The sequence below is a fragment of the Rhinoderma darwinii genome, chromosome 1 (assembly GCF_050947455.1).
Source record: "Rhinoderma darwinii isolate aRhiDar2 chromosome 1, aRhiDar2.hap1, whole genome shotgun sequence".
Lineage (NCBI taxonomy): Eukaryota > Metazoa > Chordata > Amphibia > Anura > Rhinodermatidae > Rhinoderma > Rhinoderma darwinii.
In genome coordinates, this window is record NC_134687.1 from 273,418,398 (window position 1) to 273,443,816 (window position 25,419).

The 25,419-nt window shown below is 44.7% G+C and overlaps 1 protein-coding gene across 1 annotated transcript in view; it reads left to right on the forward strand.

The window, feature by feature from the left end:
- LOC142743175 (uncharacterized) overlaps positions 1-25,419 on the forward strand; it is a 195,468-nt gene that overhangs the window by 125,687 nt on the left and 44,362 nt on the right. The window contains exon 7 of the mRNA XM_075853709.1: positions 8,237-8,394. Within this exon, the coding sequence (XP_075709824.1) occupies positions 8,237-8,394 (158 nt within the window). The remainder of the gene's footprint in view (positions 1-8,236; positions 8,395-25,419) is intronic.

Here is a 25,419-nt window from a genome sequence, read left to right on the forward strand (position 1 = left end):
TTCTGAAGTTGCTTTGAGGGGCCTATATATTAGAAACCATTATGAAACACCCCATTTTAGAAATTAGACCCCTCAAAGTATTCACAACAGCATTTAGAAAGTTTATGAACCCTTTAGGTGTTTCACGGGAATTTAGAGCAAAGTAGAGGTGAAATTTACATTTTTTTTTGTCAGAAAATCCTTTCTATACCATTTTTTTTTATAACACAGAAGGTTTTACCAGAGAAACGCAACTCAATATTTATTGCCCAGATTCTGCAGTTTTGAGAAATATCCCACATGTGGCCCTAGTGCGGTAATGGACTGAAGCACCAGCCTCAGGAGCAAAGGAGCATCTAGTGGATTTTGAGCCCTCCTTTTTATTAGGCACCATGTCCGGTTTGAAGAGGTCTTGTGGTGCCAAAACAGTGGAAACCCCCCCAAAGTGACCCCATTTTGGAAACTAGACACCTTGAGGAATTGATTGTAGTTTTCATGGGGTGCATGCGACTTTTTGATCAGTTTTTATTCTATTTTTAAGTGTCGCGGTGACTAAAAAAACAGCAATTCTACTATTGGTTTTTTTATTCTATTTTTTTACAGCGTTCAACGTGCACTATAAATGACATATTCACTTTATTCTGTGGGGCGATACGATTACGGCAATACCATATGTTTATAGTTTTTTTATGCCTTATGGCGTTTGCACAATAAAATACGTTTTGTAAAAATCATTTACTTTTTGTGTTACCTTATTCTAAGAGTCATAACGATGGCATAGCCGGACGCCATTGTTTGGTGTGTTTTGTCTCTTACATCTACTACATTATCTGTACTCAGAGAGTTATCACTGTGTTATCTGTGGTGTTACATAGGACTTCAGGTTACATAACTACATTATCTGTACTCAGAACATTATCACTGTGTTATCCGTGGTGTTACATAGGACTGCAGGTAACATCTACATTATCTGTGGTGTTACATAGGACTGCAGGCAACATCTACCACATTATCTGTAATCAGAGAGTTCTCACTGTGTGTTATCTGTGGTGTTATATAGGACTGCAGGTAACACTACTACATTATCTGTGCTGTGCATATATGTGCCTGTGTGCTTATATATGGGTCTGTTTGTGAATGTGTCTTTGTGCTTGTATATATGTGTCTTTTATGTATTTGTATATGTTCCTGTCTGTGTATTTATCTGCCGTTGTGTGTGCGTATATGTGTCTGTACGTCTATATATTTACCTGTATGTATGTATGTATGTACAGTGAAGGAAATAAGTATTTGATCCCTTGCTGATTTTGTAAGTTTGCCCACTGTCAAAGACATGAACAGTCTAGAATTTTTAGGCTAGGTTAATTTTACCAGTGAGAGATAGATTATATAAAAAAAAAATTAAAAAAATCACATTGTCAAAATTATATATATTTATTTGCATTGTGCACAGAGAAATAAGTATTTGATCCCTTTGGCAAACAAGACTTAATACTTGGAGGCAAAACCCTTGTTGGCAAGCACAGCAGTCAGACATTTTTAGTAGTTGATGATGAGGTTTGCACACATGTTAGATGGAATTTTGGCCCACTCCTCTTTGCAGATCATATGTAAATCATTAAGATTTCAAGGCTGTCGCTTGGCAACTCGGATCTTCAGCTCCCTCCATAAGTTTTCGATGGGATTAAGGTCTGGAGACTGGCTAGGCCACTCCATGACCTTAATGTGCTTCTTTTTGAGCCACTCCTTTGTTGCCTTGGCTGTATGTTTCGGGTAATTGTCGTGCTGGAAGATCCAGCCACGAGCCATTTTTAATGTCCTGGTGGAGGGAAGGAGGTTGTCACTCATGATTTGACGGTACATGGCTCCATCCATTCTCCCATTGATGCGGTGAAGTAGTCCTGTGCCCTTAGCAGAGAAACACCCCCAAAACATAATGTTTCCACCTCCATGCTTGACAGTGGGGACGGTGTTCTTTGGGTCATAGGCAGCATTTCTCTTCCTCCAAAAACGGCGAGTTGAGTTAATGCCAAAGAGCTCAATTTTAGTCTCATCTGACCACAGCACCTTCTCCCAATCACTCTCAGAATCATCCAGATGTTCATTTGCAAACTTCAGACGGGCCTGTACATGTGCCTTCTTGAGCAGGGGGACCTTGCGGGCACTGCAGGATTTTAATCCATTACGGCGTAATGTGTTACCAATGGCTTTCTTGGTGACTGTGGTCCCAGCTGCCTTGAGATCATTAACAAGTTCCCCCCGTGTAGTTTTCGGCTGAGCTCTCACCTTCCTCAGGATCAAGGATACCCCACGAGGTGAGATTTTGCATGGAGCCCCAGATCGATGTCGATTGACAGTCATTTTGTATGTCTTCCATTTTCTTACTATTGCACCAACAGTTGTCTCCTTCTCACCCAGCGTCTTACTTATGGTTTTGTAGCCCATTCCAGCCTTGTGCAGGTCTATGATCTTGTCCCTGACATCCTTAGAAAGCTCTTTGGTCTTGCCCATGTTGTAGAGGTTAGAGTCAGACTGATTAATTGAGTCTGTGGACAGGAGTCTTTTATACAGGTGACCATGTAAGAGCTGTCTTTAATGCAGGCACCAAGTTGATTTGGAGCGTGTAACTGGTCTGGAGGAGGCTGAACCCTTAATGGTTGGTAGGGGATCAAATACTTATTTCTCTGTGCACAATGCAAATAAATATATATAATTTTGACAATGTGATTTTCTTTTTTTTTTTTTATATATAATCTATCGGTCACTGGTAAAATTAACCTAGCCTAAAAATTCTAGACTGTTCATGACTTTGACAGTGGGCAAACTTACAAAATCAGCAAGGGATCAAATACTTATTTCCTCCACTGTATGTATGTATTCCAGAATGTGTGTATGTATATTTCCCTGTATGTCTAAATATCTGTCTTTATGTATGTAAAGTATATATGTTCCAGCGTGTCCATATATGTGGTTAATTTTTGGTTTGCGTAGGGGGCGGCAATAGAGAGTCCCGCACAGGGCACCATCCAAGCTAAGGCCGGCCCTGGCTATCACCAACCCTAGTCAGAAGGAACTCCGCCGCTGCCTGCGCCGCATCACCTCCTCGGCTCCTCCAGTAAGTCACACCAGGCAGAGCGGAGAGTGGTAGCAGTAGGCTACCGCTCACCGGTCTGTTCACAGTGTGGCGCTAAGTACAAGGGGGGGGGGAGTGCGGCGCTATTTAAAAGGGGGAGAATGTGGCACTATTTACAAAGGGGGGTGTGGCGCTATTTACAAAGTGATCAAAAATAGATGCATAAGAACAGAGGAGAAAAAGGTTGTTAAAACAGTGGCATAACAATTGCGGTCTATGGGGGGGGTGGGTCGACCTGGAATGGGCGAGCCCCACTTAAAACCGGATCCTCGTATTTAACAAAGCGTTAGGACGGTGTATGCTGCGTCTTATATAATTTACTAATGCTGCCCGGCCGGATGTGGTATTGGGCCTTGTGTACCAGCCCATGAAGGCAAGAGGAGCGAATAGTGGGGAGTACATTTCTTTTCCATTTTTATGTCTGTTCTGGGGTGCATGCTTAAGGTGAACGAGGCTATTCAAAAGTGTGGCGTGTGGCGCAGCACAATGTAGTTACACCCCTGTGTGTAAATATTATTCTAGCTCTATATGTAACCCATTTATTCATTTTACACTTACCTTTGCAGTCCTCTCTTCTCTTCAGCAGGGGGGCATCAAGCTCACAAGTGCTTACCACACACTGAAGCTGAGCCGCTCCCTCTGCCCTATCCAGACACAGCAGTTGGCGTTGCTGGGATTGCTCTTCATCGCTTTGGACCTTTAGCAATAATAAAAATTAAGTGAAAGAGAAAATAAATATATATATATATATATATATATATATATATATATATATATATATATATAATTGTAAAGAGCTTCATCATTAGTTCTACAGAGTTTTAAACGTTAGGGTTAACTCTTATGACGTTGTGAGAATGACGTCAAGATGTGCTGGATTGCATCATGAGACTACTGGGCAACTTAAATACACCCCAGCCAGACGCACACTGGAGCTGCTGCTTACTGGTTAAAAAGCAACCATTCAGTCCAAAAAAATAATAATTAAATACTGCAAAATTATTGTTAACTTAACTGCTGGCCTCACTTGCTTCTGGATCTACTTCCTCATTCCGGTTCCCGTTTTCCAGAATCCAAGATGGCTGCTACTGTCTCAGACTTGCATATAGAAAGCATTGCCTGCCAGTCTGAGACATGCCCCCACCTCCTTCACTACTCTCAGGAGGACAAGAACGGATGTCAGCACTGTGCCCATCTCTTCTGACACGTCTCCTGCTGGGTCCTTGGGTTCTGGCTGCAGCAACATCCTCACTGACAGCGCATCAGTGGAGGACAGAGGAAGACAGCGCCAGGGTTGTCATGAATCATCTTCTGTATGTAAGCATATCATTGTATGCTTGGAACGGTCTTTTATGTTTTACTGTCTGTTTTGTTTAAAGGTTTCCGTGTCTTGGCCTATGTTGGATTATCGTGGGATCAAATTTTTACCAATAAAGTGGTCAAAGCGGGATGTACGGGGCAGTTTATTTCAATAAAGTGCTTTTTATATTTTTTTCAACTGTGTAACAGCGCTAGTAATCGAGGTGTCTCACTGACACCTCTCCATTACAATTGCTAGGGCTTGGTGTCAGTCAGTGATGTGCTATGTCCACCTTTTGCAGAAATTACCCCAGTACCCAACGCACCAGGTGTACTTGGAAGAGGTGAGAACCATCACGAGCGGCCCAACCAACACAATGGGCAGCTCCAAGCTGGTGTTTTTAGGATGAGAGGTGACCAATAGCCATGGACCTTCCCATCTGGATAATCGGACTGCAGCTATTGATTTTCTCCAAGTTTTATTTTTTTTTTATATATATATATATATTTGTATTTATAGGATAGTGTAATGCCTTTCTTTAAAAAAAAGCGGATGATTAAACAAAAAAACATGTGGGGTCCTCCTATTTCTCTATTCAGCCAAGAAAAACCACAACTCCAGCCTGAAATTCTCAGGAAGGGAAGGTCCATGGCTATTTGTTCCTTCCCATCCTAAAAACACCAGCCTGTGGCCATCCCAGGGGCCACCCATCACATTAGATGGGCCGCTCCTAATATTCCTTGGCTCTTCCCAGTACACCTGGTGCGTTGGGTACTGGGGTAATAGATTGGAGGGGTTGGTATCAGCCAAAAGTGGACATAGCGCACACCTGGCTGATGCCAAGCCCTAGCGATTGTAATGGAGAGGTGTAAGTCACACACCTCGATTACTAGCTCTGTTATACAGTAGAAAAATGTATAAAAAACACTTTATTGAAATAAACTGCCCCCCCTACAGCCCGCTTTGACCATTTTATTGGTAAAAATTCAATCCTACGGCGATCTGACGTAGCCTAAGATACTGAAACCTGTAAAAAAAAAACACAGACAATAAAATATAAAAGACAAGCATACAATGATATACTTACATACAGAAGATGATTCATGCCAACCCTGGTGCTGTCTTCCTCCGTCCTCCACTGACGCGCTGTCAGTGAGGATGTTGCTGCAGCCGGAACCCGTGTCAACGACCCAGGAGAAGTGTCAGAAGAGATGGACACAGTGCTTGTCCTTCTGAGAGCAGTGAAGGAGGTGGGGGCATGTCTCAGACTGGCAGGCAACGCTCTCCACATGCAAGTCGGAGGCAGTAGCAGCCATCTTGGATTCTGGAAAACTGGGACCAGAACAAGGGAACGGAGCGGGAAGCAAGAAAGTCAGGCCAGCAGGTAGGTTAACAATAATTGTACAGTTAATTTTTTTTTTTTTTGGGGTTTATAAGAACAAGGGTCCTAAACCCCCAGATCCTCCTCACTGCACCCCTCCACCCCACAGTGAGGCGGACATTGAATTGAACGATGGACAAGCGTGCATGCTTCCATTTCATTCAAAGTGTATGGGAATGACGGAAACAGCAGAGTACATGCTTGACCGCCACTCCGTACAAGCTCCGCCTGCATGGGAGTGCAAGTTTTATTTTACTCAAAATGCCCAAAATGTAAGGCTGGGTTGACACCTGCGTTCAGCCTTCCGTTATTCTCCTCTGTAAGAGCAGAGCAACAGAAAAATAAGAAGCCCCTGTTCCGCTGCACAAAGGACAACACCTGCCGCCAACAAAACCTATTGACTTTAATGGTTTTTGTTGGATTTCCGTTGAGGTGTCGGTGGTTTTAACGAAAACAATAGTGCAGCATGCTGCACTATTGTATCCGGTATTCTGTCAGATCTGCAACGGAGCCTCCAACGCAGATGTAAACAAAGCCTAACACAAGTTTTGTATTTTTTTAAGCTGGTTCACACAAAAAAATAATTACAAATTCTACTGGACCAACTGCCTATTTAGAGACAGGCAGCAGCTTCAGGAGCGACATCATAAGGGACACACTTGGCGGATAGGCTGAGTAAAGGTATGTGCACACGATAACGACCATTACGGCTAAAATTACGGAGCTGTTTTCAGGAGAAATAGCTCGTACTCGCATTTTGAGAGGCGTCATTGACGGCCGCTATTTGGAGCTGTTCTTCATTAAATTCAATGAAAACCGGCTCAAATTACGTCCAAAGAAGTGTCCTGCACTTCTTTGACGAAGCAGCCATTTTACGCGTCGTCTTTTGACAGTGACGCGTAAAATGACAGGTCGTCGGCACAGTACGTCGGCAAACCCATTGAAATGAATGGGCAGATGTTTGCCGACATATTGGAGCCGTATTTTCAGGCGTAAATCGAGGCATAATACACCTCGTTTACGCCTGAAAATAGGTCGTGTGAACCCAGCCTAAGACTGCACAGCTTATCAGCCCCGGTAGCCACAAGGAATTCCGCCAGCAAAACCGCACCAAATAGTGGCGCAGGTTTCGTGAGGCATGTCCTAGACTACGGCCGGGGTAAGTCTAAACTTTTTTATAAATTTAGAACCGCAGCATTTCTGCAACAAAGGAGCAGCGATTTCGCAGCATAAATTGACATGCTGCAGGTCAATTTTTTTTTTGCAGCGTGTGGATGAGATTTGTTCAAGTCTCATCCACTTTGCTGCGATTGTAATACGCTGCGAATTTTCCGCAATAAAATGTGTTGCATAAAATCTGCAATGTTCACGCCTAGTGTGTTCCTACCCTAACAATAAGGCCCAGTTCACAGAGTTTGTGGGCCTTGATATTTACTCGGACACTGTGTCAGAATCAGCACCAAAAAACATCCAAAACCGCCTCCCATTGATTTCATCAAAATCAATGGGAGGCAGTTTTTTGTCTATCGCCGAGGGCAAAAAACGCAGCATAAAACGTGGCAAGATAGTGTGGGCAGGTCAAAATCTGCCTCAAGATTCTTTAAGGAATTTTGAGGCAGATTTTTTCTGCCTGCAAAATACTCTGTGTGAACAGGGCCATACATAATCAGCACTTTAAGAGACTTTACTCACTGTGTCAGAAGAGCTGCTGGCTCCCACTCCAGTCTTCGTTGTCAGGCGATGTCTTCCAGGTCCAGTCTTCCAGGTCCAGTCCTTCACCTCCAGCCAGGCTCCAGAAAATGGCGGGGATCGGAGAACACCTGCCTCCGCGCTACAACTTGACTCCTTACGCAGCTACGCTCTGGAGGAGGAGGCCCAGGTAAGTTGTGTGTGTGCCGGTGTCAGTGTGTGCCCGCGAGTGCGCGTGGTTGCGGGTGCGTTCGCCGTTCAGGGGTGCGGGGGTGCGCGCGGGTTGGCGGTGTTTGACGGCCGGGCCCCCATGATGAGGGAGGGGGCCCGCAGCTCACGACATTCTTTTGGTGAAAAGAACGGGCCTCATTGCAGGGGCCTGTTTTTTTGTTTTTTTTTCTACCAAAGGCAAGTCGCAGCAGTTGCCGGGCCCCCCTTTCAATTGGCTTTGGCCAGGCCCCTTACACCAGTACCCCTAGTACTGCCCTGATGGCGGCCCTGGCATCGGTCACACTTACCGGGGGAAAGAATCTCCTATAAATGTTTCACACGTGTTGTAGCTACATAAATCCCAATTGTGTGTGTGTGTGCCCTAGGACCTTAAATAATATAAGAAAATAAAATTTACTATGCTATATTCTATTTAGCTATTCCATATGCTTAACTTTGCTATTAAATACATACATCTTTATAATTTTCCCTACTAAATAAAATACATATATTATACATAAAATGCATGTACATTTTTCAACAGGTGTCAATGATGGAGCAAGTGGGATATTACCTGGAGAATCCTTAGATGAACAACTGGCCATCCTCGAGTCTCTTTCCCTAAATGCAAATTCTAGCACCACTACTGACAATACCGGTCTTAAAGTCATTGTGAAATATGGAAACATTGAACTGCAAAAGGTAACGGCAGGGTTGTGTTTTGTTGTTTTTTTCTATAACATTGCCTACTTTTCACTTGCACGCACACAAACACATACTGCTTGACGTGTGTAACCAAGACACATTCAAAAGTTACGTTTTTTTTTTTAACAACTTTTGCACTTTTTTCCATACCAATTGGGAAAAGTAATCCTGTTCAATGATGCGTTGGGACTTACAGGTTGGTAATCCTCATCATTGGGATCTTTTTTTCCAGTGAGAAACCAAACCTATAAATGGTTAATTTTCTAATTGAGAAAATTTGTTGATATTTGTGATCCAATTGAGCTGTAATTATCAACTGCAAAATTACTGTTATAATTCGGCCCCAGGTTTACTTTAGCCATTGGAAATCTGGCGTTGTCAACTTTAGTGTAAGGGTATGTTCACACGGGCTATTTTCGGGCCGTAAACGTCCCGGAAAACAGGTGAAAAATCGGAAGCAGAACGCCTACAAACATCTGCCCGTTGATTTCAATGTGCAATACGGCGTTCTGTTCCGACAGGGCGTTTTTTTTATGCCTCATTTAAAAACTTCGCGTAAAAAGACGCCCCGTAAAAAGAAGTGCATGTCACTTCTTGAGCCGTTTTTGGAGCAGTTTTTCATTGACTCAATAGAAAAACAGCTCCAAAAACGGCCGTGAAAAACGCTACTTTGATTAAAAAATAGCTCAGGGGCTGTTTTCCCTTGAAAACAGCTCCGTATTTTGTTAAGCGTGTGAACTTACCCTTAATGCCTCTGGATCAACTTCAGATTTAGGGCCTGCGCATGTGCTGCTCCGCACCAACTGCAGCTTCTCTTTCTAGTCACATAGCAAGTTCCTTGTGCTTTGTCTTTACACTAAACACAGGATGGCGAGAACAGCCTGAGGGTGTCATACTGTTAATGTCCCCAACGCTGTTATGGGGGCTCAAACCACTAACTAAGATGGTGTCCAGGACGTTTCCTGGACACATCAGAGAATTTGACAGTAAGCAGGGAACAGATATTTATTAAAACTAAATGAAACCCAAAATTGTATTTCAATTAAATAATAAGAAACAAAAAACTATCAAAATGTTTATCTCTGTAGGAATAATCTGGGTGTAATGATGGGGAAAATGTGTAAAATGCCTTCTTCGCTACTGTATTTAGACAGGAAAATCCAATGTCAGATGACATGATTAGGGATAAAGTAAATTTCTAACAACTAAAATCGAGTTACCGGATGCCATACACACCGAAGGGTCCTGAGGACATGATATACTGTGATAGACAGACCCTTAGGCCCCATGCACACGGCTGTGCTCGTAATCATGGCCCGCGATTGTGGGCACGGCCGGCTGCATACAAAGTATTTACGGCCCGTAAGAAGCAAAAGATAGGACATGTCCTATCTTTTGCAGTACACTTCTACAGCCTGGACACCTTCCCGTAATTAAACGGACAATAGAAGTGAATGGGTCCGTAATTGTGGTCTGGAGTTACGGGCGATTTTTACGGTCGTGTTAAAATCTGAAAATTTTCTAAGAGATGCTATTCTGGAGTATCTCCCTGAAAATAACCTCATAACATAGCATGGATTTATGAGGGATCGGTTCTGTCAAACTAAACTGATCAGCATCTATAAGGAGCTAAGTTTTAGACAAGACCTGGGTAAGTCTGTGCTCTGTACATTAAGGGTTGGTATATAAAATAAGAATTCTGGGACTGGTAGAAAATGTGTGTAATTTGGTAAATAAAGCCGTACTGGGTGAACCCGCACCATATGCTGCGGGTGTCAGCTGTTTATTACAGCTAATACCTCGCACTAACTGCTAGAAAAAGATTACTTTGAGCCTGCCTATTTAACCACTTAGATGCCACTGTCAATAGTTATCACCGCGATGCGCCGCAAACATCGCAAGTAAAAATAAATAAAGTTATACTTACCCAGAGTTCCCTGCTTCTTCTCCAGTCCGGCCTCCCTGGATGATGTTGCGGGCCATGTGACCGTTGTAGCCAATCATAGGCTGCAGCGTCACATGGCCTGCAACGTCATCCCAGGTGGCCGGACTACGCGCTGAGAAGAGGGAGGGGGTAAGTATGAACTTTTTTTTTTTCCATCGTATCAGCCCTGAACACCGCAGGGAATGTCGTCTGGAAAATGGCACCACATTGTGATACGTTTTTTTCCATCGGAATCTCCGCTGCAAAGCGGCACCTGACAAAAAAACCCTTCATACTTACCCCTCCCTCTTCTCGGCACGTAGTCCGGCCTCCTTGGATGATGTTGCAGGCCATGTGACGCAACATCGTCCAGGGAGGCCGAACTGGAGAAGAAGCAGGGAACCTGGGTAAGTATAACTTTATTATTTATTTTTAGTTGCCCATTTTTGCGGCGCATCGCGGTGATTCCGCAGCAAATATTGCAACACACACTGCTTTGTTGCGGTTTTAAGCACCCCATTGAATTCAATGAGTAAACTCACAACAGAGGAATTGCGTATCCGCAAAATTCATTGATATGCTGCGATTGAAGTAACCGCACCGGACATCAATTTTTGTGCAGTGTTTTCGGCGGATATTTACCGCAGTGTGGGGACGAGATTTGTTGGAATCTCACCCACATGGCTGGTACTGTAAAATGCTGCAGACTTTCCGCAAAGAATCGGTTGCGGAAAATCCTGTGTTTATGTTGTGTGTTCCTACCCTAAAAGTAGTAAAACATAAAATATATATAAATTTGGTATCACTGTAATCGTAATGACCCGGATAATAAAGTTAACATGCTGTTTTTACCACATGGTGAATGCTGCAAAAATGTAACCCCCCCCCCCCATTTTTCCCCATTCCACCCCACAAATAATTTTTTTTCCGTTACCCACTACATTATATGGTACAATAAATGGTGCCGTGAAAATCTACAACTCCTCCCGCAAAAAAAGCCCTCATATGTAGGGCTAGGTAAAAATATGAAACCGAAATTAAGCACAATTACTGCATGTCATCCATTTTTTTTATTTTTTTTTCCGGTTTATGCTATATCTGCATCTTTAGGACGTAGATACAGTTGAAACAAATGGTAGAGCAGTGTGCCATGAGGTCCCTGCTCTACCATTCACTATGGATCGCCGGATGCGAGGCAGTGACGTCATCGCGCCTGTCTGCACCGGGCTGCACAGACTGGAGGAGCAGAGAGATGTCCTCCACTCATCGTTGGAGCAGGGTTAGGAGAGTATGTATTATAATATTTTTATTAGGCACTATCGGGGCTATGTGGGGGCAGCTATGGGGGCATTATACAGCGTGGGAGCAGCTATGGGGCATTATACTGTGAGGGGGCAGATATGGGGACTTTATACTGTGTGGAGGGCAGCTATGGGGGCAGTTATGGGCGCATTATAATGTGAGGGCAGCTATAAGGGCATGATACTGTGTAGAGGCAATTATGGGGGCATTTTACTGTGGGGCAGTTTTGGGGGGCATTTTAATGTGTGGAGGGCAGTTATGGGGGCAATATACTGTGTGGCGGCAGCTATGGGGGCATTATACTGTGTGGGGGCATTATACTGTGTGGGGGCATTATACTGTGGGTTTTCATAGCCTTTAGGCTGTGTTCACACAGGGCGGATACGCTGCGTAAAAGCACGCCGCGTATCCGTCCTGTGCGCTGCAGGGAATTCCGGGCAAGAAAAGTACCAAACTGTGGTGCAGATTTTCGCCCCGGAATGTCCGCTGCGGAAAACATCTATATTAACCGGCCTGCTAGCGGACCGACCTCCTGGAATGACGTTTCATCCCTGGACCTTGAAGCCTGGTGGTTATATTTCAGGCTCAACACTGTCCTCATGCCGCTCTGCTGTATGGCACACTGGCCGCTGCACTAAGCAAGCAGCCTGCTGCCAAGCCATTGTTGCTAGCTGTCATAACTTTTACTTTTTACGGATGTGTCCTGGCTCCTCCTCCCTCCTCCCTCCTCCTCCCTCTCCAGTCCCCCTCCTCCTCCTCCCTCTCCAGTCCCCCACAAGTAGGTAAATATGTAAAATAACTAGTTATCCCCTCCCCCTCATGGGGAACTATAACTCCCAGCATGCCCTGACACCTGTAGACATTCAGGACCTACTGGGAGTTGAGGTTGCCCCCACACTATATACATAGGGGGATTGCTGTGTAGCACTATATACAAGGGGTGGCTGTGTGGTACTATATGCAAGGGGAGGGGGGGCTGTGTGGCGCTATGTACAAGGGGAGGAGGGCTGTGTGGCACAATACACAAGGGGAGGGGGGCAGTGTGGCAATATATGGGGGGGATTGCTGTGTGGCACTATATGCAAGGGGGTTCTGTGTGGCACTATATACAAGGGAGGGGGGCTGTGGCACTATCTACTAAGGGGGGGTTGTGTGGCATTATATATGAGGGGGAGGACTGTGGCGCCATCTACAGGGGGCTTTGTGTGGCACCACACAGCCCCCTGTAGATATCTACAGGGGGTACACATCGCATTACTGCTGTGGGGCACAAAGGGGCACAGCTACTGATGGGGCACTTTTATTGTGTCGTGCACTGAGGGATCATCATTACCACCTGGGGCACTGTTGATTACGAGTTTGTTTAAAGGATTGGGAATAGGTATGGAGGGTGCTGGAATAGCGAGAAACCAACATGTCTGTGTGTCAAATTCTGCAAAGACGAGTCGTGGCTGGAATAAGTCGTCACAGTGGTCTGAGCCGGATGGAGAAAAAAAAAGGAAAAGTGAACGACTAATCAGAGAAAACTTCACCTGTGAGTCACTAGATATGTGCCGTAATCACTTCTGCGGAGCTTCTGTGTATAACTGCCATCTACCACTGTATGGTGGTAATATTGGTCTTTGTATGGTGTTTTTTATTCAGTAACAGTATGAGGGTATTATTCAGTCACTATGTGGTTATGGCGTGGCAGTATTATTCAGTAACAGTATGGTGCTATTTTACAGTCACTGTGGTTATGGTGTGAAGGTATTATTCAGTAATAGTAATTTCTAGAAATAACTAGAAATCAGTGATGCAGTTCTCTGCACACCGCCTACTGAATGATACAGTAAGGGTGTGTTCACATCAGTGTTTGGCTTTCATTGATGGGTTCCATCAGACCTTCCGTTTTCATTACTATTGATTTCAATGGTAATGTTTCCGTTGCAAATGGTTTCCGTTTGTCTCTGTTCCGTAAGGCTTCCTTTTTTTTGGACTGAATCAATTGCGCAGTCGACTGTGCTATTGTTTCCGCAAAAAAAAAACAGCTCCCCTCAGTCCCAGTCAAGTGAATAGGACTGCTCTATAATACCAGGCACAGCCATGTCTATATAATTTAGGGCAGGGGTCTCAAACTCGGCCGGGTAGGTGGGCCGCATATAGAAAAAATGGAAAGTTGACGGGCCGCATTACTTTCAAATTTGATACAAAATTATTGTTAATCAATTAGTTATTTGAACTACTATAACACTATATTACTAGAATAATAGCGCTAGGTTTAAAATTTGAGATATTTCTCCACGTGCTTATTTCAACAATCCAGCTTTCCAGTTTACGTGTCGCTAAATGCAGTCCGGCGACTCAGTTAGCACATATGTCAAGATTGGGCAGCCCCTTTTTAGATAGTGCCGCATTGCCCTCTGTGGATGCTGCCGCAGTGCTCTCTGTGGATGCTGCCGCAGTGCCCTCTGTGGATAAGGCCACAGTGCCCTCTGTAGATAAGGCCACAGTGCCCTCTGTAGATAATGCAACACACCCCTAGATAATGCCAGTGTCCTCTTCAGATACTGTCACACACCCACTTGTAGATAACGCCACAGTACCCTCTGTAGAGGCTGCCACAGTGCCCTCTGTAGAGGCTGCCACAGTGCCCTCTGTAGAGGCTGCCACAGTGCCCTCTGTAGAGGCTGCCAAAGTGCCCTCTGTAGAGGCTGCCCCAGTGCCCTCTGTAGAGGCTGCCCCAGTGAGGTCAGGGGCTTGCCCAGAGCTGGAGTCCCAGGCAGAGCGCTAGTAGGCTCTGCCTGGGACTCCAGCTGTGCTCCTGACATCACTGGGACTCCTGCTCTGGGGAAGCCCCTGACATCATTGGCGATGTATGGACAGCGATGTCAGAGACTTCCCCAGAGTCCCGGAGCAGAGCCGATAATAGCGCTCTGCCCGGGACTCCGCTCTGGGGAAGACCCTGACACACTGTCCATATATGGGCAGCGATGTCAGGGAATTCCACAGAGTCCAGGAGCAGAGCCGACACCAGCGCTCTGCTCCGCTCTGGGCAAGACCCTGACACACTGTCCATATATGGGCAGCGATGTCAGGGAATTCCACAGAGTCCCGGAGCAGAGCCTGTACTAGCGCTCTGCCCGGGACTCCGGCTCTGGGGAAGCCCCAGACATCGCTGTTCATATGTGGACAGCGATGTCAGGGAATTCCAGAGTCTCGGAGCAGAGCCGATACTAGCGGCTCTGTGTCCCGCGGGCCGCAGATGACAGCCCCAGGGGCCGCATGCGGCCCGCGGGCCGCGTGCTTGAGACCCCTGATTTAGGGTATGTGCACATGGTAGCAGGCTTTTACGTCTGAAATGACAGACTGTTTTCAGGAGAAAACAGCTGCCTCGTTTCAGACGTAATTGCTCCTCCTCGCATTTTGCGAGGTTTCTCTGACAGCCGTAAATTTTGAGCTGTGCTTCATTGAGTTCAATGAAGAACGGCTCAAATTACGTCTGAAAGAAGTGTCCTGCACTTCTTTTGACGAGGCTGTATTTTTACGCGTCGTCGTTTGACAGGCTGTCAAACGACGACGCGTAAATGACAGGTTGTCTGCACAGTACGTCGGCAAACCCATTCAAATGAATGGGCAGATGTTTGGCGACGTATTGTAGCCTTATTTTCAGACGAAAAAACGAGGCATAATACGCCTCGTTTACGTCTGAAAATAGGTTGTGTGAACCCAGCCTTATAGTTATACTGCACTCATAACCTTCAAGCTGACAAACATATTTCACATTCAACACATAGCAAGTGGGCCTGTATTCTTTCAAATGCCAGGGCTAAATTTCAGTCCCTGTCCGGCCCTGCCTGGCTGTAATAGAGGGAAAACAATAAGTTATAAAAACACACACACTTTTTTTCTTTTCCAATGAATATATTTATCTATCTCACATCTATCTATCTATCTATCTATCTATCTATCTATCTATCTATCTATCTATCTATCTATCTATCTATCTATCTATCTATCTCACATCTCTCTATCCATCTCACATCTCTCTATCCATCTCTCTATCCATCTCGCCTCTCTCTATCCATCTCGCCTCTCTATCCATCTCGCGCCTCTCTATCCATCTCGCCTCTCTCTATCCATCTCGCCACTCTCTATCCATCTCACCTCTCTCTATCCATCTCACCTCTCTATTTTTTTTTTTGTCATATAAATAAAGATTATAATTATCTCCAATCAATTTGTCACGTATATCTTATTTTCAATGTAGGCTACCGGACAAAGCTATTTTTGGCCTTGCGACCAGTGTCATGCTCCTTGCTCCAGCATTGGATTCAAATGTATCTGTCCTAAGTACGCAGATACAGTTGGAACCGATGCCTCAGTGAGTGGTTCGAGACTCCCCCAGAGGTCTTCACACAACCCCCCAGGGGGTCGCAACCCACAGTTTGTAATGTATTGTGCAGTTTGCAGTGGAGAGGGGGGGCCTGTAATATAAAGGACCCCTCTCCTCTCTCCACCACAAACACAGACAGTACAATACATATACATTTTGGACCCCTCTGCAAATCAGCTGGAGTCTTCCTGCCAGTGTGGAAGAGCCTGTGCTGAAGATCTTGGAATGCCCCTCACATGAAACCACGGTCACATGGTACACCGAGTGTACCATGTGTCCGTGACGTCAATGGAGCCCGGCCCCTTACCAGGAAGTGCTGACGTCACGGCACAGAATTTATTAACTCAGCGCGCTGTGTAGTAACGGGAGCACTGTAGGCCCAGTTAGAACTGCGACCCCCTATAGCTACGCCACTGCCTTTCACTAATGTGGAAGTTTACAGAAACCACGTAGCACAGCAAACAACGCTGTTTACGTAAGCCTGACCCCGCCGGATGCACCTCTGCAGTTGTAAACTTGTGTTGGGGGGCCACTGGATTGGGGCCCACTCAGAATTGTTTCGCCCCCCCCCCCCCCCCTGTGCTAAATCCCTAGCTACGCCTCTGTTTATAGATCTATCTAAATGCAGATTTTTTTCATACTAAGATTAATATTTCTGTCTATTTCATATTTATCGATCTATCTCCTATATAGATGTATTCTACAGTGATAGGCTGGAGCTACGCCGCGTCTTTAGCTGCAACACAGGTCACACGCCCAAAGATCACTATGTCCGGTAGCCTACATTGCAAGTAATAAAAGTTAATGTGGTAGCATCGCAAGGTGCAAGTTACCACGACATGACATTTCTAAGAAACCCAAATTGTCGTGTCGCAGTAACTTGCAGGTCGCAACGCGACCACGTTGACATTCATTACTTGCAATGTAGGCTGTGGAACATAGCGATCTCTGGCCGTGCCAAGTCACCATGTAGCCCTAGCCTTTTGGTAGTTTTATATGTGTCACATTTACTGCAGATTTTACCTGCGGATTTTTGCAGGTAAAGTCTGCAGCGATTACAGTACAAGGCAATTATATGAGATTTTTGCCACTATTAATGTAACAGAAAATTACAAAGAAGGCATCAATAAACTGTTTGCAGCAGCGAGCAGGGCACAGCAAGCACCAACGCAGAAATGCCAGGGACTTCTACCAGTCTAACAGAACACCGTGATACCAGCGCCATTAGCGTAGATGCAGAGATGACAGAATTGGCTCCTGTAAGCACCAGTGGGAGGTTTCCCAGACAGCAAGACAAAACACCCAGGACTTCAATGCAAAGTGCCCCATCTGAAATAATTTATTCAGTGTGGTTACGTTACCCTACTCTTCCTGCATTCACGGCACAAGCTGGTATGATTATGCCAACAGAACATTTTGCTCCCATTGATTTTTTTTTGTCATTTTATAACAAAGGAACTTTAACAGGAAATAGTACAGCAAACTAATCTGTATATCTAGCAGTTTCTGGCAAATAATCCTTCCTACTCATATGCTAAACCTAGATACTCGATAAACAACTACTATGGCTGAAATAAAAAAATTCCTAGCCCTGACGTTTAATATAGGAACCACCAAAAAATCTGAATTGAGGTCATACTGGTCTACAAAGCCAATTCATCATATGCCCATATTTTCTGCTGTCACGCTATGATTATAATTTATGCTACATTATAATGCGCTTGGTACATTTTAGCCATAATACACCCTATGTCCCAGACAAGAAGGAAGAAGTCCAGATAGATTATATAAATTGAGGCCTCTCATTACCCACTTCTCTCAAATTTTTGTGGAAATATAGACACCTCAAAACCACATACAGTATTAGTTGACGAATCCCTCATTCATTTCACAGGACGTCTCGCTTTCAAGCAGTACATTCCAAGCAAGTAAGTAAGATATGGAGTCTAGCTCTAAAATCTGTGTCAGAGTGGCACTAGCTACACTTATGTCTTCTAATTCTATGAGGGAAAAGACAGTCACTTGGATACCCCTGGTTGCCCAACCTACATTGGTTTCAATGGGAATATGTGGGGTTTAATAAACCCTCTTCTACATCAGGGCTTCCATTTATACTAGGACAATTACTATACAAATATACCTCTTTCTTAACCCCTTAGTGACCATCAATATGCCTTTTCACGGCGGTCACTAAGGTGCCTTAGGCTAAGCTGCCGCCTTTTCACGGCAGCCCAGTCTAAGCCCTGCACGGGCTTCCCGTGCAAGCTGGAGCCGGGGCTCTGCTGTCTAATGACAGCCGGACTCCTGCTCCAACGACCGCGATCAAAGTTTACTTAGATCGCGCCCGTTTAACCCGTTAAATGCCGCGGTCAATAGTGACCGCGGCATTTTACTTTTTTACAGAGGGGGGGTGCTCCCTCTCACCCATCGGTGGCCTAAAAATGCAATTGCGGGCCTCCGATGGGGTGCCATGGCAGCTGGGGGCCTGATAAAAGCCCCCAGGTCTGCCCTGGGCATATGCCTATTAGGACACACCAGAGGCACGTCCTAATACATTACCTGTCAGATTTACACTGACAGGCAATAATGCTTTGGTATACGAAGTATACCAAAGCATTCTAGCATCATACACCGGTTAAAAGTGACCGATAACAGAACTGCAGTTTACAAAGATAAAATGTTCATAAACACAGAAATTAATAAATGAGTACACTGAACTCAGACATATCACTATATTAGGAGAAGCTGTTATTACATAATCGAACAGAGTAAAATAAGAACAGGTAAAAAGAATTATGTGCATAAACAAAATATTTTTTTTTTTTACATTTTATTACTCACCTATTGACCGCTTCTTATCAGCATGGAGTATAGAGATATAATCCGAAACATGTGATCCCATACCAGATTTTTTCCACGACCACGCCAGTCTCTACAACTGATTCCTGTGGACGTGTTTTCCCTCGTGCAGTGGCTGCCGCTTTCTGTCTCACTACCTCCCTTTGGTTGTCACTTACCTAAAGGATTTGACTTCTTCATAAACCCTTTTTTTTATTTTACTTTTTTATTTAAATTTTTTATTGAATTTTACAACAAAACAAAAGACATGTCTGAACAGGTAGGTAAACATCATATTACATCTCATATTATGCTATACATACTTAACAGACAATAGGGGGAGGAAGGGGAAAGAAAAAATAAAAAGGGTGATAACACAGGGAAGGGGAAAAACACTGGTACATCAAAGTCAAGCAATACTGTCCACATAAGAAGGCACAATTTGACATCTCAATTTACATTATGGTCCAATCACACAAATTTACGATACACTTTCCATGGATGCCATATCTTGAGAAATGTATCCCTAGAGTGAGAGTCCCAATGAGACATCTCCTCAAATCTATATATCTGATCCACCCGCGCAATCCAGTGATCCAGAGATGGAACTGAATCAGATAGCCAATGAAGGGGAATTAACAGGCGAGCCGCCACTATCAGCAATTTGAATAAAGCAGATGGGACTACCGGGACCGAAGAGTCCGCAAGAGAGAGTAACGCAATTTCCGGCGACACCGGAATTGTACAATTGCATATGGAGTTACTTATTGAAAAAATCTTTTCCCACCATGCTTTCAGCAAGACACATTCCCACCAAACATGGTAAAAAGTACCTCTGTCCCTCCCGCAGCGCCAACACGTATCCGGGTGTGAGGAGCCAAACATGCTAGTCTTATCTGGCGTACTATACCAACGGGATAATATTTTTTAACTATTCTCCTGAATCTTAATGCATCTAGACACTTTATGTGGGGCGACCATTATCCGAGAGATTTCAACATCAGTAAATTTCCTTCCCAGATCTCTTTCCCACAATCCTATAAAATATGGAGGTCTGGCTGCAAGAGGGACAGAGATCTTCCTATAAATCTGAGAGATAATTTTAACTGGCGTGCAATTCTGCGAAAACAGCGTTTCAACCCAGTTAGCTTATCTGTGAAACGAGGTAGACCTACAACATAACAAAGTGGTAGATTATACATAAGCAAGGAGTAAAAAATGACCATTGGTAACAGATAACTTTGACATTAGAGCAGAGTGGGAGATCAAACAACCATCGTCGTCCAGCAATTGAGTCAGCGGCGTCTGAGAGCAACTAACATGTAATGGAGCACTGTCCCGCACCGCCTTGGTGGCCGCCCCCATAATATCTCTTAACTCTATCAGGGGAGATGGCAGCTGTTGCCCTCCTAGGCTAGCTAAAAACCCCTTCCAGACTGAAAGGGTTGCCCACGTAAAAGGGTTCGAGAGGCCGCTATTCGAAATCAGGGAGGAGTCCATTAGTATTAGAGTCCGAAGCGGTGTTGGGGATAGGGCATTTTCCAACGCCACCCACAGTTTATGTCCAGGGGCTCGCATCCAATCCAGCACCCTAGCTAAGTGTATGGCTCTATAATATTGTTCTGGGTCAGAAAACCCAATACCCCCTGCTATTTTCTGCCGAATTAAAATGGACCTCGCAATACGTGCCCTTTTCCCCTTCCAAATAAACTTAGCAAATATTCTGATTATATGTAAGAAATATAGCCGTGGGATAGCTACTGGCAATGTCTGCATCAAATAGGTGAGCTTAGGCAGGACATAGGACATAACAATGTTCTTCCGACCAAACCACGACAGGTAAGGCAGATCTAATCGTTGTAACCAGTCGGGGAAAGAGGCTAGTAGCGGTGAGAAGTTTAAGGAGAACAACTCATCACAGTTTGCTCACATCTTTATCCCCAGATAGGTTATATGTGATGACGACCAATCAAAGGCCGAATTGGCCATCAGTTTTACTCTGCAATCCGACGACAACGCTATACCCAGTGCTTTAGATTTACTCGCGTTGATCAAAAAATTAGAAATATAGCCAAAAGAGTCCAGTACTTCTTTTACTTTTGGGAGTGCAGTGATAGGGTTCGTGACAATCAGAAGTAGGTCATCTGCATAGGCTGCATCCTTATGTTCCACCCCTCCCAAGCGCATACCCACGATATCTGGCTGTAATCGTATCGACTGCATCAAAGTCTCCATAACCATGACAAACAGCAGGGGGGAAAGAGGGCACCCCTGCCGGGTACCATTGCTAATTGCGAAAGGGGAGGAAAGGACCCCATTCACGGTTATAACCGCCGAGGGGGATGCGTACATTGAAAAAACAGCATTAATGAATGGGGTAGGGAGGTGGAATGCCAACATAGTCTGTCTCATAAAGTTCCAACTCACCTGTGCTGAGAAGGACTGTTGGAACCCTGTTTTTTTGTGAGTGATGCAGTATGTGCAATACCCTAGTAGAGTTATCCTTTCCCTCTCTTTGCATCACAAACCCGACCTAATCTGGCGATATAATGTCCGGGAGAATCTGTTTTAAACGAGATGCCAGCATCTTTGCTATCAGCTTCAGGTCCGTGTTCAGAAGTGAGATGGGTCTGAAGTTGGCGCAGATCGTATGGTCCTTCCCCTCTTTGGGAATAAGGGAACTATATGCCCTTGACATATCTACAGATAAAGGCACTCCCTCAGTAGTGAGATTTGCAATGCATAGTAAGTGGGGAAGGAGTACTTCTCCAAAGGATCTATAATAGTCTATAGATAAGCCATCTGGCCCTGGGCACTTGCCCACTGGGGACTGCTTAACAGCTATCTCCAATTCCGCTATAGTAAATGGTTTCGCCAAGACTACCCCCTGCGCCTCGGAGATGACCGGGAGAGAGAGAGAGTCTAGAAAGGAGGATATGAGCCCAGGTCTCTCTTACAGACACCCCGATGGTAGCGATTTTTCCAGATTATAAAGATTATGATAAAAGTCTCTAAACAGAGTAGCAATTCTAGGGGCCGAATAAGTCAAGCTGCCATCTGGTGTCTTTAACATATGGACATGATTGTTAACCTGCCATTGCTTGATCCTTTTGGACAGAAATTTAGAGGCCTTATTGCCATGGGTGTAAAAATTTTGTTGGGACCTTTCAAAGTATTTAGCCGAGGAGGCGTTAAGTAAGTTCTTAAGCTGGGATCTAAGGTCATTCAGTTCAGTCAAGTGTCGGCTAGCCAGAGACTGTTTATGAAGTTTTTCCAATTTCTGAATCTGGGACAGAAGTGTCTCAACGGCTCTATCTCTTTCCTTTTTTATATGAGAACAAATGCTGATCAAGTGCCCTCTAACAAAGGCTTTGTGGGCATCCCAAACTATCTGAGGAGAAGTGTCTGGTATAGCATTAAGTCTAAAATATTCCTCCAGCTTTCCTTTAATATTATCCTTTACGTCCCGTCGCCCTAATACCGAATCATTAAGCCTCCACCTTGGCGATCTGCCCTGAATATTAGCTAACTGCAAGGACAGAAAAACCGGTGCATGATCTGAGTGCACTCGGCAGCCTATACCTGTGTTCACACAGTATTGAAGGTTAGTTTTATGCAGAAAAAAGTGGTCTAATCTTTGGTAGGAATTATGCATAGGAGAATAAAAGGTGTAGTCCACCTCAGTTGGATGAACACATCGCCAGACATCAACCAGGCCATGATCCTCCAGAAAAGTCTTGACCTTCCTCAAAGCTCTATACGATAAAGCCGATTTCTTAACAGACGAATCCACTAAAGGATCCATAACCAGGTTGATGTCCCCACCCATGATAATCATACCTTCTGCCAGAGAGTCCACCACGAGAAGGACCTTACTCAACCACAGAACCTGCCCAACATTGGGAGCATATAAATTTACAAAAGTGACCATTTGAGTGCCTATCTTGCCCTTCAATATAATAAACCTGCCCTCTGGATCTAGAGTGGAAGACAGACAGACAAACGGTACTGCCTTTTTAAAACCCACGCTAACCCCCCTGGAGGCCGAGCTATTGCTTCCACAATGGAACCATACCGGGAAATGAGAAAAAGAAAGATTCGGATAATGATCTTTCTTAAAGTGTGTCTCCTGCAGCATCATAACATCACATTTTTCTTTCTTCATAAAGGAAAAAATTTGACAACGCTTTGAGGGGGAGTTAAGGCCCTTCACATTATATGACACAATCTTCAGGGCAGCCATATTAAAGTACAGAGGCAAATTACAGTATCGCACGTCCGACCCTGACAGGCGAGTAAATTACAGATGATCTTTCCGATACCATGTGAAGGTGAGCTGAGAGATAGAATATTCATTTTCCATAGTACTGCAGGACCAAGGACAAACTACGCGGACAGGACATAAAGTACCAACGACAGAACGGAAAAGGGGAAAATAAACATAAATAACAAAGATGGGGGACAGTACCCCAAAACGGAGAACAAAAACAGTAGCGGTTCACACAGAAGCTTCCAAAGGGGGGAATCTGGTAAGTTAACCATATATTATCACAATCAGCCCATCAGGCCATAGCAGTCCACACCATGGCCAAATAAAGCATATAAGGATATAAAGCGTAAGTTACAACGCCACAATTCAAGGCAGATCTTCTCTCTCTCCTACTAATCTGCGTGAGCCCAAGCGTCCCGATTTCTTCTTACTGCGTTGACGTTTAGGATCTGGAACATCTTCCCATGGTGTGTCAAGTGGGCCGTAGCAGGAAGAGACGTCAAATCCAGAACTGGATCCCAGTCTTCTATATCCAGAGGCTCTATATCTAGGTGAGCATATACGGAATCCAAGTCCGTCACGGACGAACAAGCATGCGACGACCCTCATGGAAGAATGATAATCCAAACGGGAATGTCCAGCGATACATAATATTTTTATTCCTCAGATGATCAGTAAGCGGTTTCAGATGACGACGTTTTTGAAGGGTACTAGATGCCAGATCTTGATAGATGGAGATAGCAGAACCTTGCAGAGTGAGAGCAGCCGTGTTTCTTGCTTTAGTCAGCACAGCGTCCTTATCCGTGTAGTTCAAGAATCGACAAATTACATCCCGTGGAGGATCAGAGGCTGTAGGTTTAGGGCGCAAAGCTCTGTGAGCCCTCTCCAGAACAAGGTCCGCAGGCGTATTAGGGCTGATAAGCGAGCGACATAGTCCATTAATAGTTTCCATCAGAGCTTCAGCAGGGATGGACTCCGGCACACCCCTGAAATGCAGGTTGTTGCTGCGGTTTCTGTTCTCCTGATCTTCTAGGGCCCGGAAAACTGAATTAAAGTGATTCTGACACGAGGAGAAGCAATGTGTGACTGCAGTGTTAAATTCCAGCATTGCCGCCTGAGTTGATTCCAACTTCTCTACCCGTTGCCCCACATGCCTCACATCCTGTTTAATGTCTGCCAAATCCTTAACCAGGGGCTCCAGAGCCTTATTAAGTACCTTAGTGAAGAAGTCTCTAGTGAGTGGCAAGTCGGTCGAAGTGCTACCTGCGTCGCTGCCATCGTCTGCTGCTCCAGCTAATCCTTCCTCACGAGAGCGGGAGGAGGACGGCGCCATCTTGGCCTCATGTCCGCCTGCACCTAACGGCCCCCTTTTCACAAACTTCTCCATGTCACCTTGTGCCCCAGCTGTTCTGGGGGGATCCTGGTCGTCTCTGGACTTACTGCCGCCAATCTTGACCATGGTTAGTGGGAACACGCTGTCTTATGCGATGAATGAGCTGTCGGTAGTTACGGAGCTCAGCAGCACACGTCCATTCAGGTCCGTCGCTAGCTCTGTTCCCCTATAAACCCTTTATCTTGAACCATTCAAATATGTTGGATTTTATTAAGGACAGGAATCGTTGCCGCGATTTCCTGATAGCTCAAACAATTGGAAGAATACCCGAACCAGAAACCTCTAAGAAAATGACTGACTTGTACCTGCTTTTGGAGGATATGCTCAAAAATGAGGCCACTCATAATATTGATTGATTGTCGCTTTCTACAATTTACATTGCGGAAAACATCGCCCCGAGGGGACTGCAATTGTTATTTAATACTCCTTTTCCTGCTGATTCTACCTTTTAGTTTAGATTGGTTTGAATATATAGACCTTTTGTGCAAAAGGTTTTTTGGAAAAGCTCCACACTAAAAGAACTGAAATCTGTGAGTCCCACACTTTGAAAATAGAAGGCATCAGGTGACAATTAGCGGAATACTGCGAACATCCAGATTTTTAAAACTGGAATCATCTACCAAATATAGGCTGTCTAATTTTGAAAGACTTGGTTCTTAAGAAAGCAAAAAAACCTCAAAAGGACAGAAATGATTATTCAATGAATAAACTAGGAGAATGGAAAGCTGATTTAATTAATTCAAATATAGATCATCGTGCTATTAAAGTGTACCTAAACGTTCGACAAACTTCTGACATGTCATAGTGACATGTCAGAAGTTTGGATTGGTGGGGGTCCGAGCACTGAGACCCCCACAAATCGCTAGAACTAAGCTAGAACAAAGTCTATGAGCCCATACACCGATACATCGGCTTTCCGG